Source organism: Cyprinus carpio, chromosome A12, assembly GCF_018340385.1.
Source record: "Cyprinus carpio isolate SPL01 chromosome A12, ASM1834038v1, whole genome shotgun sequence".
Taxonomy (NCBI): domain Eukaryota; kingdom Metazoa; phylum Chordata; class Actinopteri; order Cypriniformes; family Cyprinidae; genus Cyprinus; species Cyprinus carpio.
The window spans coordinates 8,265,196-8,281,728 of record NC_056583.1 but is presented as its reverse complement, the minus strand read 5'-3'; the positions used below and the strand labels follow the sequence as shown (position 1 = coordinate 8,281,728).

The window sequence follows — 16,533 nt, the reverse complement described above, 5'->3', positions numbered from 1 at the left end:
TAACGTTTCACATGGTTCATGCTTAACTCACATGCCATAATTAATATCACAAAACAATCATGCCTAACTCGCATGGTCCTTTATTAAAGCAGCAATTAACTTGCATTTTAACCAAATAAAAAGGTACTCATCTTTCATATTCATTTAAATAATGTTTTCTTCAGTTAAAATAAATAAACAGTTCACAGTTGATCAGTTAAATGTCCATTTTCGCCGATAAAATCAAGTTATGCGCACTGTACGGAACATCATTATGAGCCTGTACGGAACACCGTTAACCCCATCATGTTCCGTACACTGGCAGAGGAGGTACTTTTCCCCACTTTTCTCAAAAACTATTGGTCCTAAAGACATCAATCAAAGTGTGGACGGTTTCACGGTATTATGGTATATATTTTAAACAATAATTCTTATCAGTAACAATGACTCTTAAAAGAATAAGAACAAGTTATTTGAGTGGACAAATCCTTTATTACAACAAACTTGAAACCAGTTTAATGAAAGTATTAAGTCTCCCTTATGAAAAAAATAAAGTTATATACCTTATGTATATCTATATCACACTTTAACATTTTAATTAATGTTTTAAAATGTTATCAAATTAAAATTTAACAACTTATTTTTGGCAAAGTTCTGCACAACAGAGGTATACTAAGTTAAGACATGGACAAACATGATATTCCTTAAAAATAATGTTTAAATAATAATATTCTTTATAATAATCGATTTATTATTGTTATTATAACTTTGAAGTACATTGAACAATGCTAATATATTTGTCATAATTTCAAGGTAAATCAAACTTATTTTGACGGGTTGTAGCGGACCTTTGATTTTGAAAATGGTTTTACAAAATGTTTATTTAAGTTTTCTTTCAGAGCAGCTCTGGGTGATGTTCATGTTTATGTAACTTAGATGCTGAAAACACCATTAGAGTCATGCCTACTTCAGTGTGTAGTAGATAAAACAGCATCACTCAGAGACATGCAGAAACAAGCAATTATTCATATAGCAATCTCTTCGCGCTTTAATATTCACAGACACATTTATCTATTTTTTTATTTATCCATCCATCAGATTGCATGTTTTATGTGACATCCTTGTTATACTGTAAATTCCATGTTCATAACTTCACCAGAATTCCCTTTGCATCAGGAAATCATACGGCCTTAATTTATAACTTTTTATAAATGCGACACCTTTATCTGCATGGAGGGATGGTGTCCTCGAATATGAGCGAAGGATGGATGTATTGCCTTCTTTTGCAGCCACAATTGCATCCACATTTTTTGTAAATGGTATCCGTCCTCAAGGACAACCCTGCATTCGTTTTTTATATCCAAAGTATTCCCATTTTCTGCGGGGATGGAGATTAGATATAATCTCTGTCTCTGTGGTTTTCTCCTCTGTAAGTGCGTGTAAGCAGCCGAGTGAATGCAGAGTGAAGTGACCGTGCAGAAATAAGTTGCATATGCAACTTGAGATTTTTTTTTTTTCATTCATTTTTTTTAAACCATGGATATGCAAATGTTTACGGTATGAAAACCGTGCATGTTCAAACCGTGATAAACCATCATACTGGTATATCGTTACAACCATAATGTGTGTATTTGGTGGCACATTACCATCAAAAACAAAACTAATCTGCTTCATCCTCAGTGGCTCTCATCATGGGAGAAAATTAAGACTCTTATGTTCACTTACAAGACATTTTTGTCGCTAAAGCTGCTCAGGCACGGAGAAAATGGCGGACAGCATACAACTGGCTTACAGCCGAAATATGCTAATATGGGACAGTCCGTCAGTGGTCGTGGGCAGGGCCTGAGCAGTATGATGTCATACTGCTCAGAAAATCAAAACGGCTTGATAATTGAGGCTGTTTCGATTTTTTTTGTGATTTTTAAAAAAAAGGAGTGAATGGATTTTCATCATTGTAGGGTGGTTGTGTCCACATACTGCTTAGACATATTTATATGAAAAGACCATGAATTTTGCATCCGAGGTACCCTTTAAGCATTCCTCTATAACATTCTACAGTAAATCAACATTCAAACACAATTAATACTACATTAAGGCAATTCTAAGATGTGTGTATGCATGTTTGTATCTAGAGCCCATCAATCAACATTGACACATTGTGCCACCCTTAGACTGAATTACACAAGGACACTAGGCCTCTGCCAATAGAACTGTTTATTATATTAATTATATAAGGTAAGCTACCGTTACAACCCAGAATCTACCTACATTTTGAATAGTAGGGACATGTGCCATTGATATAGATACAAAAATTACTTCTTTACTGTCGTTTCTAATAAGTAAGACATCTGGATGTTCTCTGTCTGTTTTATAATATTTGATCAGGGATATTTTATAACAGGGCTGTATAGGTGATCATTGTGTGCAGCACAAAGACATTTAATTATCTTAACATTTAGTAATAATTTTTTTAAATGGAATGTTGTATCCTTTAAACATTACTTAAAGGCACAATATGTAATTTTTCACCGCTGGAGGGCGCGTGCATTCAAAACAAAACAAAAGCTGTGTCCAAAATCACTCACGTCACAATTCATTCTGATTTCGAGTGTACAACCGATGTACACTCCATGAAGCACTATTTCCCACAATCCAATGCGGAGAACCGGCGAGCTGGAAGAGAAAGCGGGAGCGAGCGAGTTTGAAGGAGATATGCCGTTTACATCTTTATTATTTCTGCTTTAACGTTTATTTCATACATTATTTATATTAAAATATGTTATGTAGGCAATAACTCAGTTTATTATTTTACTAATGTACTGAGGTGGCATCATTGTTAACTTACAAAAATGATAATTTGGTGGCTAATTTAAAAATGTTTGTAAATAACCTGTAGGTAGCATATTCATTCTGATGTAAATTGAATGGTCGCCTCAGGATGCTCTACGACCATTATCTTATCTGAGCTCAAAACGCTGCTCGGGAGAGTGTCAAGATACTAAAAATAATAAATACATAAAATTATGAACGCGTTTATGTGTGTTTATTTTTGTTCTTAGTATTTTAAAAGTATTTTAATAGTATTTAATGATTATGAACATAAAAGCATTACAAAACAAATTAATATTAAAGCTGCAAGCAGCCTTTCTGGGGCCAAGCCCTTATTGCTCTTTGGCTTTTAAGGGTTTTTCCAGCAACTTTTTCAGCACTTTTCCAGAACAGATAGATTCAGAATTACAGATAAGGTGAAATCAGAAGGTCTGATGAGAACGAACACAGAATGAAGTTACAAAAACACACTTATTTTTGATCCCATTTTAAGAAACTTTAGTACAGCTCTTACCCATGTAATAAAGGAATTGAAATGACATAGAAATTACAAAAATCGATCAACGATTTCAAAAGTTATAAGGGGTTTTGCAAGAATCATTATATCTCTTGAACACTAGGTGGCGCTGTCTTCAAACTTTCGGGGGTACCTCCAGCACATTGCGTTGATGATGCTTACCGATTTTTGAGCAGATTTGTCCAGTAGATCAAAAGATATCGCAATTTATGACAAATTTCAAAATGGCGGACAGGTGGTCCAGGTGGTCTTGACAAAATTGACATCCACAGATTCGGAATGACCCAAAGAATCCATAGACACCAATATCATAATTTTTTCTGACGAATTGTTCAGAAGTTATAAGCAAAAATGTGCATTTTTGGTATCTCAACACCCATAGGTGGCGCTGTTCCCATCTTTGGCATGTACCCTCAGATCATGGTGTAGATGAAGTGTACCAAGTTTTGTTTCGATTGATCAAAGTTTGGCCGAGATACAGCCTCTGAACCGATTTGAGGTCGACCTCATAAGGTTCACAATTTAATAACTTTTAAACTAAGATAAATATCAAAAATCTGTTCAGTAATTTCATTGCGGCTCAGTCCAAAGACCATATGAGCCAAATTTCAGAAGAATTGGACCAATTTTGAAGGAGGAGTAGTGTTTAGATTGAATACTGTACTTTTCAAAATGGCCGCTACTGTAATGGGCGGAGCCTTAATGTAAGGTATGGAATGGAATCTCCATGAAGAGATTGAACAGGTGTACTAAGTTTTATTTTCATAGAATTAGGGGTTCAAGAGTTATTAACATTTAAACATTGAATTTTTGGACTGCTGGTGGCGCTATAGAGTTGGGCCTAGAGACCCCAAAGTTGGTCAGATCACGATTCATGGCCATCTCTACAAGTGTGCCAAATTTCATCATTTTCCCATGTTCCGTTCATAGGGCTGCCATAGACTCCCATTGGCCAAGAAGAAGAAGAATAATAATAATAATAATAATAAAACATACAGATACAATAGGGGCTACAGCCCTTTGGGCTTGGCCCCTAAATATACCATCAATGAAACCACAAAGCTGACGCGGAGATGTGTATAATTACAATATAAAGTCATTTTGAGTGTTATTGCTATAAATATTATTTTCTAAAATATGGTACATATAATAAAAATGTACATGTGACGATGTGTTTTTGCAAAGTCTCACGCGCAGTGTATACGTCACCATCCGAATCCATTCACATATTTGTTCACTCCTTTCTGATATAGTCCACTCAACTGCCAAACACTATATAGGGATTAGTAAATGAGTGAGCTAGTGAGCGATTTCAGACACAGCTAATGACACTATGGACACGGTCCATGTCACTAGTTAAAATAGCTTATTTCTCTGGATTTAAACATTCTTCAAAACATTTGGGATAATGTAAGTATACAAATCAGCAAAATATATAACACTGTTGTAGTCGTTTTTGGATATTTGAATAAAAAAAATCTTACATATTGTGCCTTTAATGCACTGTGAACTGAGATGAACTAAGCACAATTGTATTTTTATGACATTAACAAAGATCAATAAAAACACATTGTTTATTGTTAGTTAATTTAGCTAATGCATTAACTGATGTTACCAGATAAGACTTTATTATAAAGTGTTGTCCTTGTTTGTTTAGTGATACCATCTGTGATCTGGGTGGAGTAGATGAACTGGCCAACTACGGGGAATATTCTGGAGCTCCCAGCGAACAGCAGACGTATGACTACGCAAAGACTATCCTCTCTCTAATGACCAATGAGAAACACCCTGATGGTGAGTGTGAGACAGAATAGCATGCTTTTTAAGTCATGAGTTACTAGTGTGAAAAATATAGTAATAACAGAAATGTAAACATAATAAATTACATTTCAGTCCTGTATGATTTGAGTGACGCTGTCACCTAGACAGAAACCTAGCAATCAACAAAACACTACCAATAGAACTGTCGCTATGGTCGCAGCTGGTTAAGACAAACATTTTGATTTATCACTTTAAAATTAATGATTTAATTTGTCACCTCAGTCCCTCATATTGTGTGTGATTAAGACATGGTTTAAATGTTAAAATCTGAATTTTTTTTTTTTTTTTTTACTCCAATTTTGCCTCTCCAGGAAAGGTGTTGATCATTGGCGGCAGTATTGCTAACTTCACTAATGTTGCAGCTACTTTCAAGGTACAGTGGCTCTATAATTGTTAAATCATGTTATGTAGCTAGTTCTTTTCATAATGTTTCATTTTTCATCACACTCATTAGGGCATTGTGAGGGCTATCAAAGACTACCAGGGGCCCCTAAAAGAACATGAGGTTACCATCTTTGTTCGACGTGGAGGTCCAAACTACCAGGAAGGGCTGAGAGTGATGGGAGAAGTTGGTAAGTAAGAACAGCTTATCAAGGGTGCTGTTTACACCTGGTATTAACATTGTCCGAAATAAGATTTGTCCAGTTCAAACACATTCAGTGGCGGTAGAAAATGACTGATTACCTTAAGGGTAAATATGTATAATTAGTTATTATTATTTATATCAGCTGTAAGAACTAACAGATATAGCAGAATTAATATTATGATTGACTACCCTGTTCATCAAGCAAATATTCAGTATAATCACATAAGTATAATATGTGAAATATATACATAATACTCAGAGGAAGTAGCAAGATCTGGCTGTTTGAGGGACAGTCATTTTTGCAGGGTTCCCGGAGTCCTTAAAAAGTCCAGAAATGCCTTAAATTTAAATTTTACAATAGTCAATTTACTGGTGTTTGTTTTATTATAAAATGTCCCAAAAAAGCATGTCTTAACCCATAGTTGCTAATTTGCCCTGCTCTTGGTAGATTGCATTGGTCATTAAGAAAATGAGCTGGCTGCATCTGTATTCATTAATTTGTGTATTGTCATGCCTGTTTCACACATACTCCATCTGCAGTGCGTATGCAGTCCATTTGCATTACGTATGCGCTGCAGAAGCTACGTGGACTCATTTTGCTTTCACACAGGACACGTTTTTAATCCGCTACTGATCCGCAGCTGCTTACCACAAACACAACATTTATCCATTAGTTTGATTTCAAATCCAAATGTTACTGAAAATGCTTTTTCAGCATTGTGATCCTCTTTTCTTTTGCATTTAAATCTTTATTACAAGCAATCCCACGGGTCTTACAGAACTGTTTTTCTACCTCCACAAGTGCATCTATTGTGTTGCCTTATCTAAAAGTGCACTTTTCCCTTGTTTTAAATCTAGCCAAAAAGCCATATGTTGACTGTAAAACACAGTTGACTTCAATTATATAAATTTGGTGTGAAATTACTACATTTCCGTGACAATCCATGTTTATTTTTACAGCGAACATTGCTCTGTCACTTTAATTCAGAGTGTGCAGCACAGCAAAAATAGACTGGGTGAGTAAGCGATCGCTGCACTGCTGCAGACGCACTGCGGGACCTCAACTGCTTGCAGTGTGAACGCTCTAAACCATTAACATGGATGCGGAAAAAATACGCACTGCATACACACTGCAGACGGAGTGTATGTGAAACAGGCATCAGTAGATCAACCGCAGAACTTTCCACTCTCATCTGCATTTTTATGGGATTGCTGTCTTGCACTAATTTGCCCTGTTTAGTAAATCTGGCCCTTAGGCTGTAATTAGTATATTCATTTCCATCTATTTGACACATTCATATGAATTTGGGACAGATATTGATAATGATAGGATGCTTTATACCACTAACAGCAGACACAGTTGCCTGTCTTACATGTCTGTTCTTCTGTATCGGCCTCAAACAGAAAAGAAAAGTAAAGATGTATTAATTTTACTTCCAAGTTTGATTGTTAGCTATTACGTCAGTCTGTGATGTGTAATAATTTCATTATACTGTATGTATTCACTGGTCAAATCTGAACATGACAATGTCCCCGTGTTCACTAGTGTATGATGTTTAGAGATGTCCATTCACACACAAGTTATCTCATATTTCTGCAATCTCTTGTTGTTCTGGTTCCCTTTTCGTTGCAACAGGAAAGACTACTGGTATTCCCATCCATGTCTTTGGCACAGAGACTCACATGACTGCTATTGTTGGCATGGCACTGGGTCATCGACCAATCCCCAATCAGCCTCCAGTGGCAGCACACACTGCAAATTTCCTGTTGAACACCAGTGCTAGTGCAGCTGTAAGTCTATTTTTATAGTTTATCCCAGTGGCTGACATGTAAACACATACAGTGTGTTTTTTTCCTAGTTCAGAAGAGATTAATTTTTTATTATATTTGACCATTTGTGGCAACATGAGCAAAACTTAAAAACAAGTATCACATGATGCAGTGACCACCAAAGAGAATGAAGACATTGGAGCACATGTGATCCGTCTTTTATGAGATACTGTAGTCAAGTGTTGGCAAGATGGAGAAGTTTATAGCAACATTTTCTCATAAACATTACATGGACACATAAAATTCTTGCCATTCTGAATTCATACAATTCTGATTCATACATTAAAGTTCATCTCATACATGTATGTTTGAGTGCGTCTTTATACTACAATGACAATTTTTGTCAAATACCCCATATAGGATTTAGAATACAGTTTAAATTCAGCGCCAACAGCAGAACATATCACACCTGTTATATAAGTAAATATGTTGAATAAATATGCTAGAATAAATATACTGAATATGCTAGAATTCAGTGGGCCACAAACCCCTTCAGAAGTTTGTTCATTCCTTCTGTCTTCCAGACGCCAGCAAGAACCAGAAACACTTCATTCTGTGAACACAAACTGAGCACTAGTGTCACAGATGGCATGACACCCACAGCAGGTGTTCCCCGAGGTATTTAGAGCTCAGCTAAGGTTTAATATCACAGTCACAGCAACTTTTTAAGAGAACTTTTGAAGAACACATTTACATTTTTAATTGATTCTTTAACTGTAGCTCAATCAAAGGTGCGTTAAGTAACTTTGCTAAACTTATGTTTAGCCACCACCATGAACCAGTAACTTTTTTTACTCAAGATCAAGCAGGATTTTACCCTAGAGGTTTCTAGATTCTTTTACTTTTTTTGCACTTGCCTAAGCAAGTAGCTTGACATTTGATTTAATATTTATTTTAAAATATTTTAATTTTATTTTAAATATTTACTTAATGTTCATATAAAAAGTTTTATGCATTTAAATGTTCAGTTTGTTTTTTAAATGATCAAGGTGTTTTTTAAACAGTACCGTGATGTTTTAGTTTAAAAGGCCAGTTTAGTTTTTAAAACAGTAACCAAAACTTGCCATTAAAAGAATATTCCAAATTCAGCTCAGCTGATAGCATTTGTGGTGTAATGTTGATTACCTGAAATAAATGGGGCCAGCTTTTGGAGGAAATGTGAAGCTCATCATTTATAAACACTTATATTATTATTTGAGCTTAAAAGCTGTTTAAATCATAATTCGTTTTTGCAGTTTTAGAACTGTGTTTTTTGCATTTGTGTAAAATTGGATAGCTTTAAACCGAAAAGGTTGAATTTTTTTTCTTTACACTAAAATCATGCATCTTGTAAAATTAGCTTTGAAGCTTTATTTAATTAGTTGAAAATTACTTAGCTGCATACAATGTTATTTGTTTCTATTTTATAGAGTAAAAATAAGTGTTCAATAGCATTTTTTCAGTGTTAAAGTTGATTGTTTATTTATTATTTCTTTCTATAGCTGCCATTAGGTGATAAGAAATATGCAGAAATAATTACACACTGCTCATGAATGCTGTGTGAACCAATAATAAGATTTTGGGCAGATTTGATAAAAGTACAATTTATACAGTAAAACGTTACTTACTGCACCTTTACTTTTTTCCCCCCGATGTTTTTGTTCTGTTAGTCATTTTTAATTATTTTAATTTATCTTTCATTCTGTCTCTTTTCTCTCCTCATGCTGTCATATTTTCTTTCTCTGTTCATCATCATAATTAGTTACATGGTCTGCAACAGCCATGTTTAATGCAGTGGTTAAAGGTAAGAACTCAGGGCTGGTCGAGTGTTTAGTGCGTTTCTTTGCACAATGTCATATGTTGGCATGGCAGCAGTTATTAATCAATAATCCAAGAGGTAGTTCTAGTCCTGTAGTTTGATTGTTCAAGAGTGGTAATATTCAGAATGAGAATATTAAAAATTTAGTCTGATAAAAATGTAGTCACTTGGATAAGCCTGGGCCTGTTGTCCCTCCGCAAAGTCGACCCAGCTTCCGTCTATGTGCGTCGCATGTGAGCAGCAAAAACTGCCTTTAGAGGTTTTTGTTTTAGTTTTTTTTGTTGTTGTTGGGGGGGCGGGGGGGGGGGGTAGAAAAAAGCTGTATGCAGGCCATTCATTTGCTGTTCTGATTAAACTGCATGCTAACTTCATCTACTTATTTGTCATTGTCTGAAACACGTTCACAGTTTACCTTACTACCTGAACAAGTGTAGGGACAACAGGTGAACTGCCAGCTGTGGTATAAATACTATGAATTCAAACATCTTTTCACATCATGTTTTTCACCTATTTTATAATAGTGAAGTATGCATATTCAGATGCAGCCTATGACTTTGTGACACATAGGCATAGTAAATTACCAGGAAGCAATGAAAAGCATTGATAAGAGAAAGAGACATTGAGGATATTGAGAAGCCCTTCCTCTTTTGGTGTTGTTTAATGAACACCATACAATACAAAATTCTGTTTAGGATTGATTAAATCGGTTGAATAGCTGTTTGAAAGCATAAATAACAGAAATGGAATGTTGCATAATGCTGTTTTGTGTACAGGGATAACTAGCACATACAGTATTTGCATTTCTGTAAGTGACAACTAATATGAGAGTGAATTTGCATTAATTTTTTCCATACTGATCTAATATCGTGGAGAAAATATGAAAAACTTAGATTTGGCTGGACTTAATAGGGCCACTTCCTCTGAAAGATATTTAGAAAATACATAATATATATATATATATATATATATATATATATATATATATATATATATATATATATATATATATATATAAATATGTATATATGTGTGTATATATAATATTGTACTGTTTATATTTCTCATATATAGTGTCAAACCCTAAATTAATTTTTTATATTTTTTAAGACATTTTTTATACAATACAGTGTTTAAAATATGCATTTTCTTGTCTGTGTCTAATTCTCATTTTCTGTATCCTTTTTCCATGTTTCTTTGAGTCTTGTTTCCATGATTCAATGACTCTTTTCACACCCTTATTGATGTCATTTTGTTTTTTGTTTGTTTTTCTTTTTTTAGACACTCAAACTTAAGGCACATAAAGCAGTAATGTTAAAAAAAAAAAAAAAAAAACTCCTCTAGTGCATGGTTGAACTAAATGGTCTCTATAGTTACATAATTTTGATTTATGGCATTAAGCAGGCAAATTACTTTGAGTTGAATTTAAGTCTAACGTTTGTCTCTCTACCCCTTTAGCTAAAGCCACGACTCTATTCAGCAGGCAGACTAAGGCAATCGTGTGGGGCATGCAGACGCGGGCAGTTCAGGGCATGATGGACTTTGATTACGTGTGTTCGCGTGAAGAACCCTCTGTTGTCGCAATGATCTACCCTTTCACGTCAGTACATTTAAAAAGAACCTTAATGCTGAGTGTATACCATCAAATTTAATGTAACTTGCGCAATTGTCTAATAGTTGGTTTATTATACTCATTATGTGGCACATAAGATTGTAAAATATGATTGGGGTTTGAGGGCCTGAGTCGGTTTTTATGATTTTTATATTATGTGTGTTTGTGTGTGTCAGTGGTGACCATAAGCAGAAGTTTTACTGGGGTCATAAGGAGATCTTACTTCCCGTCTATAAGAACATGGCTGATGCTATGAAGAAACATCCAGATGTTGATGTGCTCATAAATTTTGCCTCCCTTCGCTCAGCTTTTGACAGCACCATGGAGACAATGCAGTATCCTCAGGTAAAATCCTATATTTTTTTTTTTTTTTTATTATTAAATGGCATCCAGCTATGATAATCTCTGAAGCCTGTACAGAATCGCATCAATTTATTGCCACATTGCATATATAAACAGAGACCAATGCTGTTCATGTTTGCGGTCCTTTAACTGATATTTTGTGTGGGCTTAAATATATTTGCGTGTGCTTTGCATGAGAGACTTCCAATTTCATAAGTCGCTTTGCAGCACGTTTCAAATGCAAAAAAAAACCCAAAAAAAACCTTAACCTATGTTCCTGAGAATACGGTGTCTAATGCATTCCTTTCCCATTTCAGATTAGTGGGCACCACAGGTCATATGACATGTTGATATTCAGTACTTGTAGCTTCAACTGTGTGTATAACCATGGTCTTCTTGTTTTATCAGATACACACTATAGCTATCATAGCTGAAGGCATTCCTGAAGCTCTGACCCGCAAACTCATTAAAACATCCGATGAAAAGGGTGTCACTATCATTGGACCTGCAACTGTGAGTGTTTCAAATGTTTAAGTATTTTATAACTATATGTTATATGCTTTTATAGCTAAATATCAACATTAGCATAAATTTCAAGAAGCATGGAAAAACATGTTCGTGTTAATATCACCCCCCTTTTAAATAATCACATTTTGTTGCTTTGCAGCCTGAAATGAAGACAGACACCGTTTTTGTTTTTCCTGCTGTATATACATTTCAGTGCAACTTATAACATCCAAGTGAAAGATATAACACCAACATAAAATAAAAATAAAAAACAGAATCACTGAGTTGAAAAAAAAAATTGTTGTCGCTCCAAACTGGATGAAAGAGCCAGTAGGAAACTGGTCAGAGAGGTTACAGTTGCAGGAATTTATGACAAAGAGTGGTTATTGTGTACATGTGATAACAATGTCACATTCTCCATAAATGTGTATTGTATGAGAGGGTTGCAAGAAAAAAGCCACTCAAGAAATTCCACATGCAGTCACAACTGAGCTTTGCCAAAACTCACCTTTAAGATTCTGAGGCAGATGAGACTAAAATTGAATTATTTGGCCTCAACACCAAACGATATGTCTGGCAGAAATCCAATACAAGTCAGCATCCAAATAACAGCATTCCTACAGTAAACCATGGAGGTGGTAAGATCCTGTTATGAAGGTGTTATGAAGGTGTTTCTCTGCAGCAGGGACTGGAGCACTTGTCAGGATAGAAGGAAAAATGGATGGCGAAAAATACTGTCAAATTCTTGAGGAAAATCTGCTGCTCTCTGCCAGAAAGTTGTCAATGGGAAGAAGATTTACCTTCCAACATTACAATGACCCAAAGCACACAATAAAACTGACCACACAGTGATTAAAGGAGAAAAAGGTGAATGTCCTTGCATGGCCTAGTCAGAGCCCAGTCTTAAACCCCACTGAAAATCTGTGGAATGACTTTTGCAGTCCACAAACAGAAAAGTGGGCAAATTGCAAAGTCTAGATGAGCAAAGTTAGACATATCCTAACAGACTAAAGGCTGTAATTAAAGCAAAAGGTGGTTCTGCACAATACTGACTCAAGGGGAGATCCTTTTTCCAACTTGGATTGATTGTTTTTTTTGTTTTGTTTTTTCCTGACATGTTGGTGTTCTATCTTTCACTTGGATGTTATAAGTTGCACTGAAATGTAAATACAGCTGGATAAAACAAAAACTGTATCCGCCTTCATTTCAGGGTGCAAAGCAATAAAATGTGATTATTTTAAAGGGGGGTGATTCTTTTCTATACCTACTGTTATTTCCCTGTAATTAAAGAAAATAATGTCTGTAATGGTGTGTTACTCGCAAATGTTCCAATCAGGGTCTGAACATAACAGTAGTCGTTCAGACAACACTCAGATTAGTCGATTTATGAAAACTGGTAATTTTGCACTGTTATTGCAGTAACAGTGATCTAATGAGAATCATCACTGAAAATAATGATAATTATAAACAAATGCAAAAGTCCATAAAAAACAGCCATGGGAGTATAGTAACATCTTTCATGGTCTTAAAATCTCTTTCATGGCTTGTCGATTTTTGTTTTATTCATGAAATTTACTCAAGTACACTTGTGTGTTGTAGGTTGGCGGTATAAAGCCAGGCTGCTTTAAGATCGGGAACACAGGTGGGATGCTTGACAACATCCTGGCATCAAAGCTGTATAGACCAGGCAGTGTGGCATATGTGTCCCGCTCAGGAGGGATGTCCAATGAACTCAACAACATCATATCGCACACTACAGATGGAGTTTTTGAGGGAGTTGCTATTGGAGGAGACAGGTGACAAACAGAACATGTCTTGTGAACATAATTGACTTACAACCCAAATAGCCAATCAGTTTGATGCATTGAGAAGCCTTGTTGCAATCCACCATTTTTTAAAGCTTACTGAAAAACGTATCGTTTTTAAATCATACTGAACTGTAAGACGCATACAAACCTTTCAACTGATTAAAAAAAAAAAAAAAGTGTTCAGAGCACATGCATTTCGAATACTAGGTATCAAGAGTTGCTAGTTAATGGAATTTTGTTCGTTTCGTTACTGAAATCAGCCAACAATCTCAGAAAATCGCTGGATAGTTTTTCATCTGCTGACTTCATCTTATGTTTGTATTATTTTATTTGAAAAAAGCATGCTAAATAGAATCCTGTGTGAATCTCTGATTTCAACATCTCTGTTCTCTGATGAGTAATAAATAATGTGACATGCAGCCAAAACTTTAAGAAAAACACTGTTTAGTCCTTTTTGCCTCTGCATTTTTTCCATTTGCATTTTGCATTTCTGTATTTTGATGTCAGTGTTTATTTTCGACTTCTAGATACTTGTGTAGATTTCCCCTTATTTCACTTTTCTCATACATAATCTTATTCAAAAGCTTATGCCTTTTGATTTTTGCTCAATGATAAACTATGATAAACTGCATTTCAAGTCATTTAGCCATTATTTGTCATCATTTTGTTTGACGGAGTACCAGCTTTTGAAAAGCTCTGGATGTAGTTATATAACCGCTATTGTAAGGTCAAATAGAGCAGGACTCAGAAAATACTAATTATTAGTTAATTGAGCTAATAAACCAATCAACATCTAAGCTGGCTAATGTGCCACTCTCGTCCACAGATTTCCTGGCTCTACGTTCATGGAGCATGTGCTGAGGTATCAGGACACTCCAGGAGTCAAGATGATTGTAGTGCTGGGAGAGGTGAGATGAGAAATATTTGTGAGGTCCTACTAGAGACATTTTCACATAAGACTGATATTTACATGTATTGATGTACATGTAAATGCTAAAATTCCTCAGTTGTCTTGAATGGAGAGATGAGTGTGCACTGTTTTATGCAAGGTGAGAGTAATGCTACATTTTTAAAGGTGGACCCAATTCTGAGAATTCATATTCATCAGCAAATGATTATGAAAAGCAAATGCCAAGAACGTGTTCAAAATCAAGCAAGGTGTTGTGACCTTTTGCATATTTTCTAGATAATAGCATTTAAAAAAAAAGATCCTTTATTTATCTTTCAGATAAATCTCTGTAAAAATGGGCAGATTTGTTAACGTGTTCATGTATAATCTACTGGTGGTCAATTCTTTAACTGAATATTTTTTTTTACTATAATTATATGACTAATATAAGGGTTGAGTAATTTGCTAAGGCACTGTAATTCTAATTATAATATGTGTGCTGTCTTTTAGATTGGTGGCACAGAAGAGTATAACATCTGTCAGGGCATTGCAGATGGCAGAATCACTAAACCAGTCGTGTGCTGGTGTATTGGAACGTGTGCCACCATGTTCTCATCTGAGGTACATCCTTTTACATGGCTTTTGAGATACTTAGTGCATATTAGCCCTGGTCAAACTGGCACTCTCAGCCCATTTGGTGGTCTTTCGAGCCCACACTTGTAATGTATAGGCAGGGCTCAAGAGCATAAAATTAAATAAGACACCCTATGGTCTTTTGGATATGCGCCATAAAGGCACAAGTCCACATGAAGTGCTGCATTTGGGACAGGGTCATTGAATGTTATGAGAAACATTTTTATGCTCTAGAACTCTTCAGTATGTGATAACCTAGGCAGTGACAGCAGTAACATAGTATTGTGTTAATTTAAATGTTTAGGTGCAGTTTGGCCATGCGGGAGCATGTGCCAATCAAGCGTCAGAGACAGCTGTGGCCAAAAATCAAGCACTGCGGGAAGCAGGTGCATTTGTGCCCAATAGCTTTGATGAATTAGGTGATGTCATCAAGTGAGTAACAGAAATCAGAAGTATTTTGTTTAAAGGAAGTAAAATATAACCTAAACACTACAATTTAAAGGGGTGGTTGACTGTTTTTTTCAAGGCTTGATTGTGTTTATGGGGTGCAGTCTAACATGTGTTAATGCTTCGTTAAAAAAAAAAAAAATAATAATAATAATCATAATTTACCTTTATGCCTTCTTCTTTGAGTGCTCCGATGATTTCCTGGTTTTTATGAAGCCCCTCCCTCAGAAATACGAAATGGGCTCAGATTGGTCAGCTGGCTCAGTGTGTTGTAATTGGCTAAACTGCCAGTGTGCATCTAAATGTCACGCCCCTCACCTCAGCGGTATGTGCTCCGGTTGTATTGTAAACAATGACGTTGTCATTATTGCTTATCAATTTGTGCTGATCGAGATGCAGAGGATATTAGTGAAGAGGATCGCACAGAACCTGTGCAAGTACGGCTTTTATAGGATGCTTCAAAATGGTATGTTTTTTAGTTTGTTGTTGTCTCATACTTCAAATACACTTAATTGTAAATGCTACTGCTTATGTTAGCTTTTAATATAACTTAGTTTTATCCTGATTAAAGCTTTAGTACAAGCATGGGAACCGCATCCATGTTTAATACTTCTCATAGCTATGTAAAAAAATATGTCTGTCTATACACATAAAGTGTATAATTGGAACAGTTTATTATAGCTGACGAGCTGATGATCAGGTGAGAGAGAGATGCAGAGCGTGTGCAGAGCAGGGGGACATCACATGAGGATTAAGAACCGCTACTTTAGAGCATTGATTTTGAAACTTGTGAATCCATTAGAATCGTTAGAAGACAGTATCGTGATTTATATATGAATAGATGTTTTCGTGCACCCCTAGTTTTGACGGCATGGCAGCAATTCTTCCTCTTCTCTGTAAAAACAGCACAACATGGCCTCGCCCCCTTTGTTGCTTGT

The 16,533-nt window shown here is 35.6% G+C and overlaps 1 protein-coding gene across 2 annotated transcripts in view; it reads left to right on the top strand.

The window, feature by feature from the left end:
• aclyb (ATP citrate lyase b) overlaps window positions 1–16,533 on the top strand; it is a 69,650-nt gene that overhangs the window by 41,534 nt on the left and 11,583 nt on the right. Inside the window, exons 9-21 of one of the 2 annotated variants that reach the window (XM_042767383.1) lie at window positions 4,983–5,119; window positions 5,458–5,519; window positions 5,601–5,718; window positions 7,369–7,523; window positions 8,087–8,180; window positions 9,304–9,345; window positions 10,816–10,957; window positions 11,146–11,314; window positions 11,720–11,824; window positions 13,418–13,614; window positions 14,453–14,534; window positions 15,026–15,136; window positions 15,453–15,580. In XM_042767383.1, the coding sequence (XP_042623317.1) occupies window positions 4,983–5,119; window positions 5,458–5,519; window positions 5,601–5,718; window positions 7,369–7,523; window positions 8,087–8,180; window positions 9,304–9,345; window positions 10,816–10,957; window positions 11,146–11,314; window positions 11,720–11,824; window positions 13,418–13,614; window positions 14,453–14,534; window positions 15,026–15,136; window positions 15,453–15,580 (1,542 nt within the window). The remainder of the gene's footprint in view (window positions 1–4,982; window positions 5,120–5,457; window positions 5,520–5,600; window positions 5,719–7,368; window positions 7,524–8,086; window positions 8,181–9,303; window positions 9,346–10,815; window positions 10,958–11,145; window positions 11,315–11,719; window positions 11,825–13,417; window positions 13,615–14,452; window positions 14,535–15,025; window positions 15,137–15,452; window positions 15,581–16,533) is intronic. The other variant, XM_042767384.1, reaches the window with a different exon arrangement.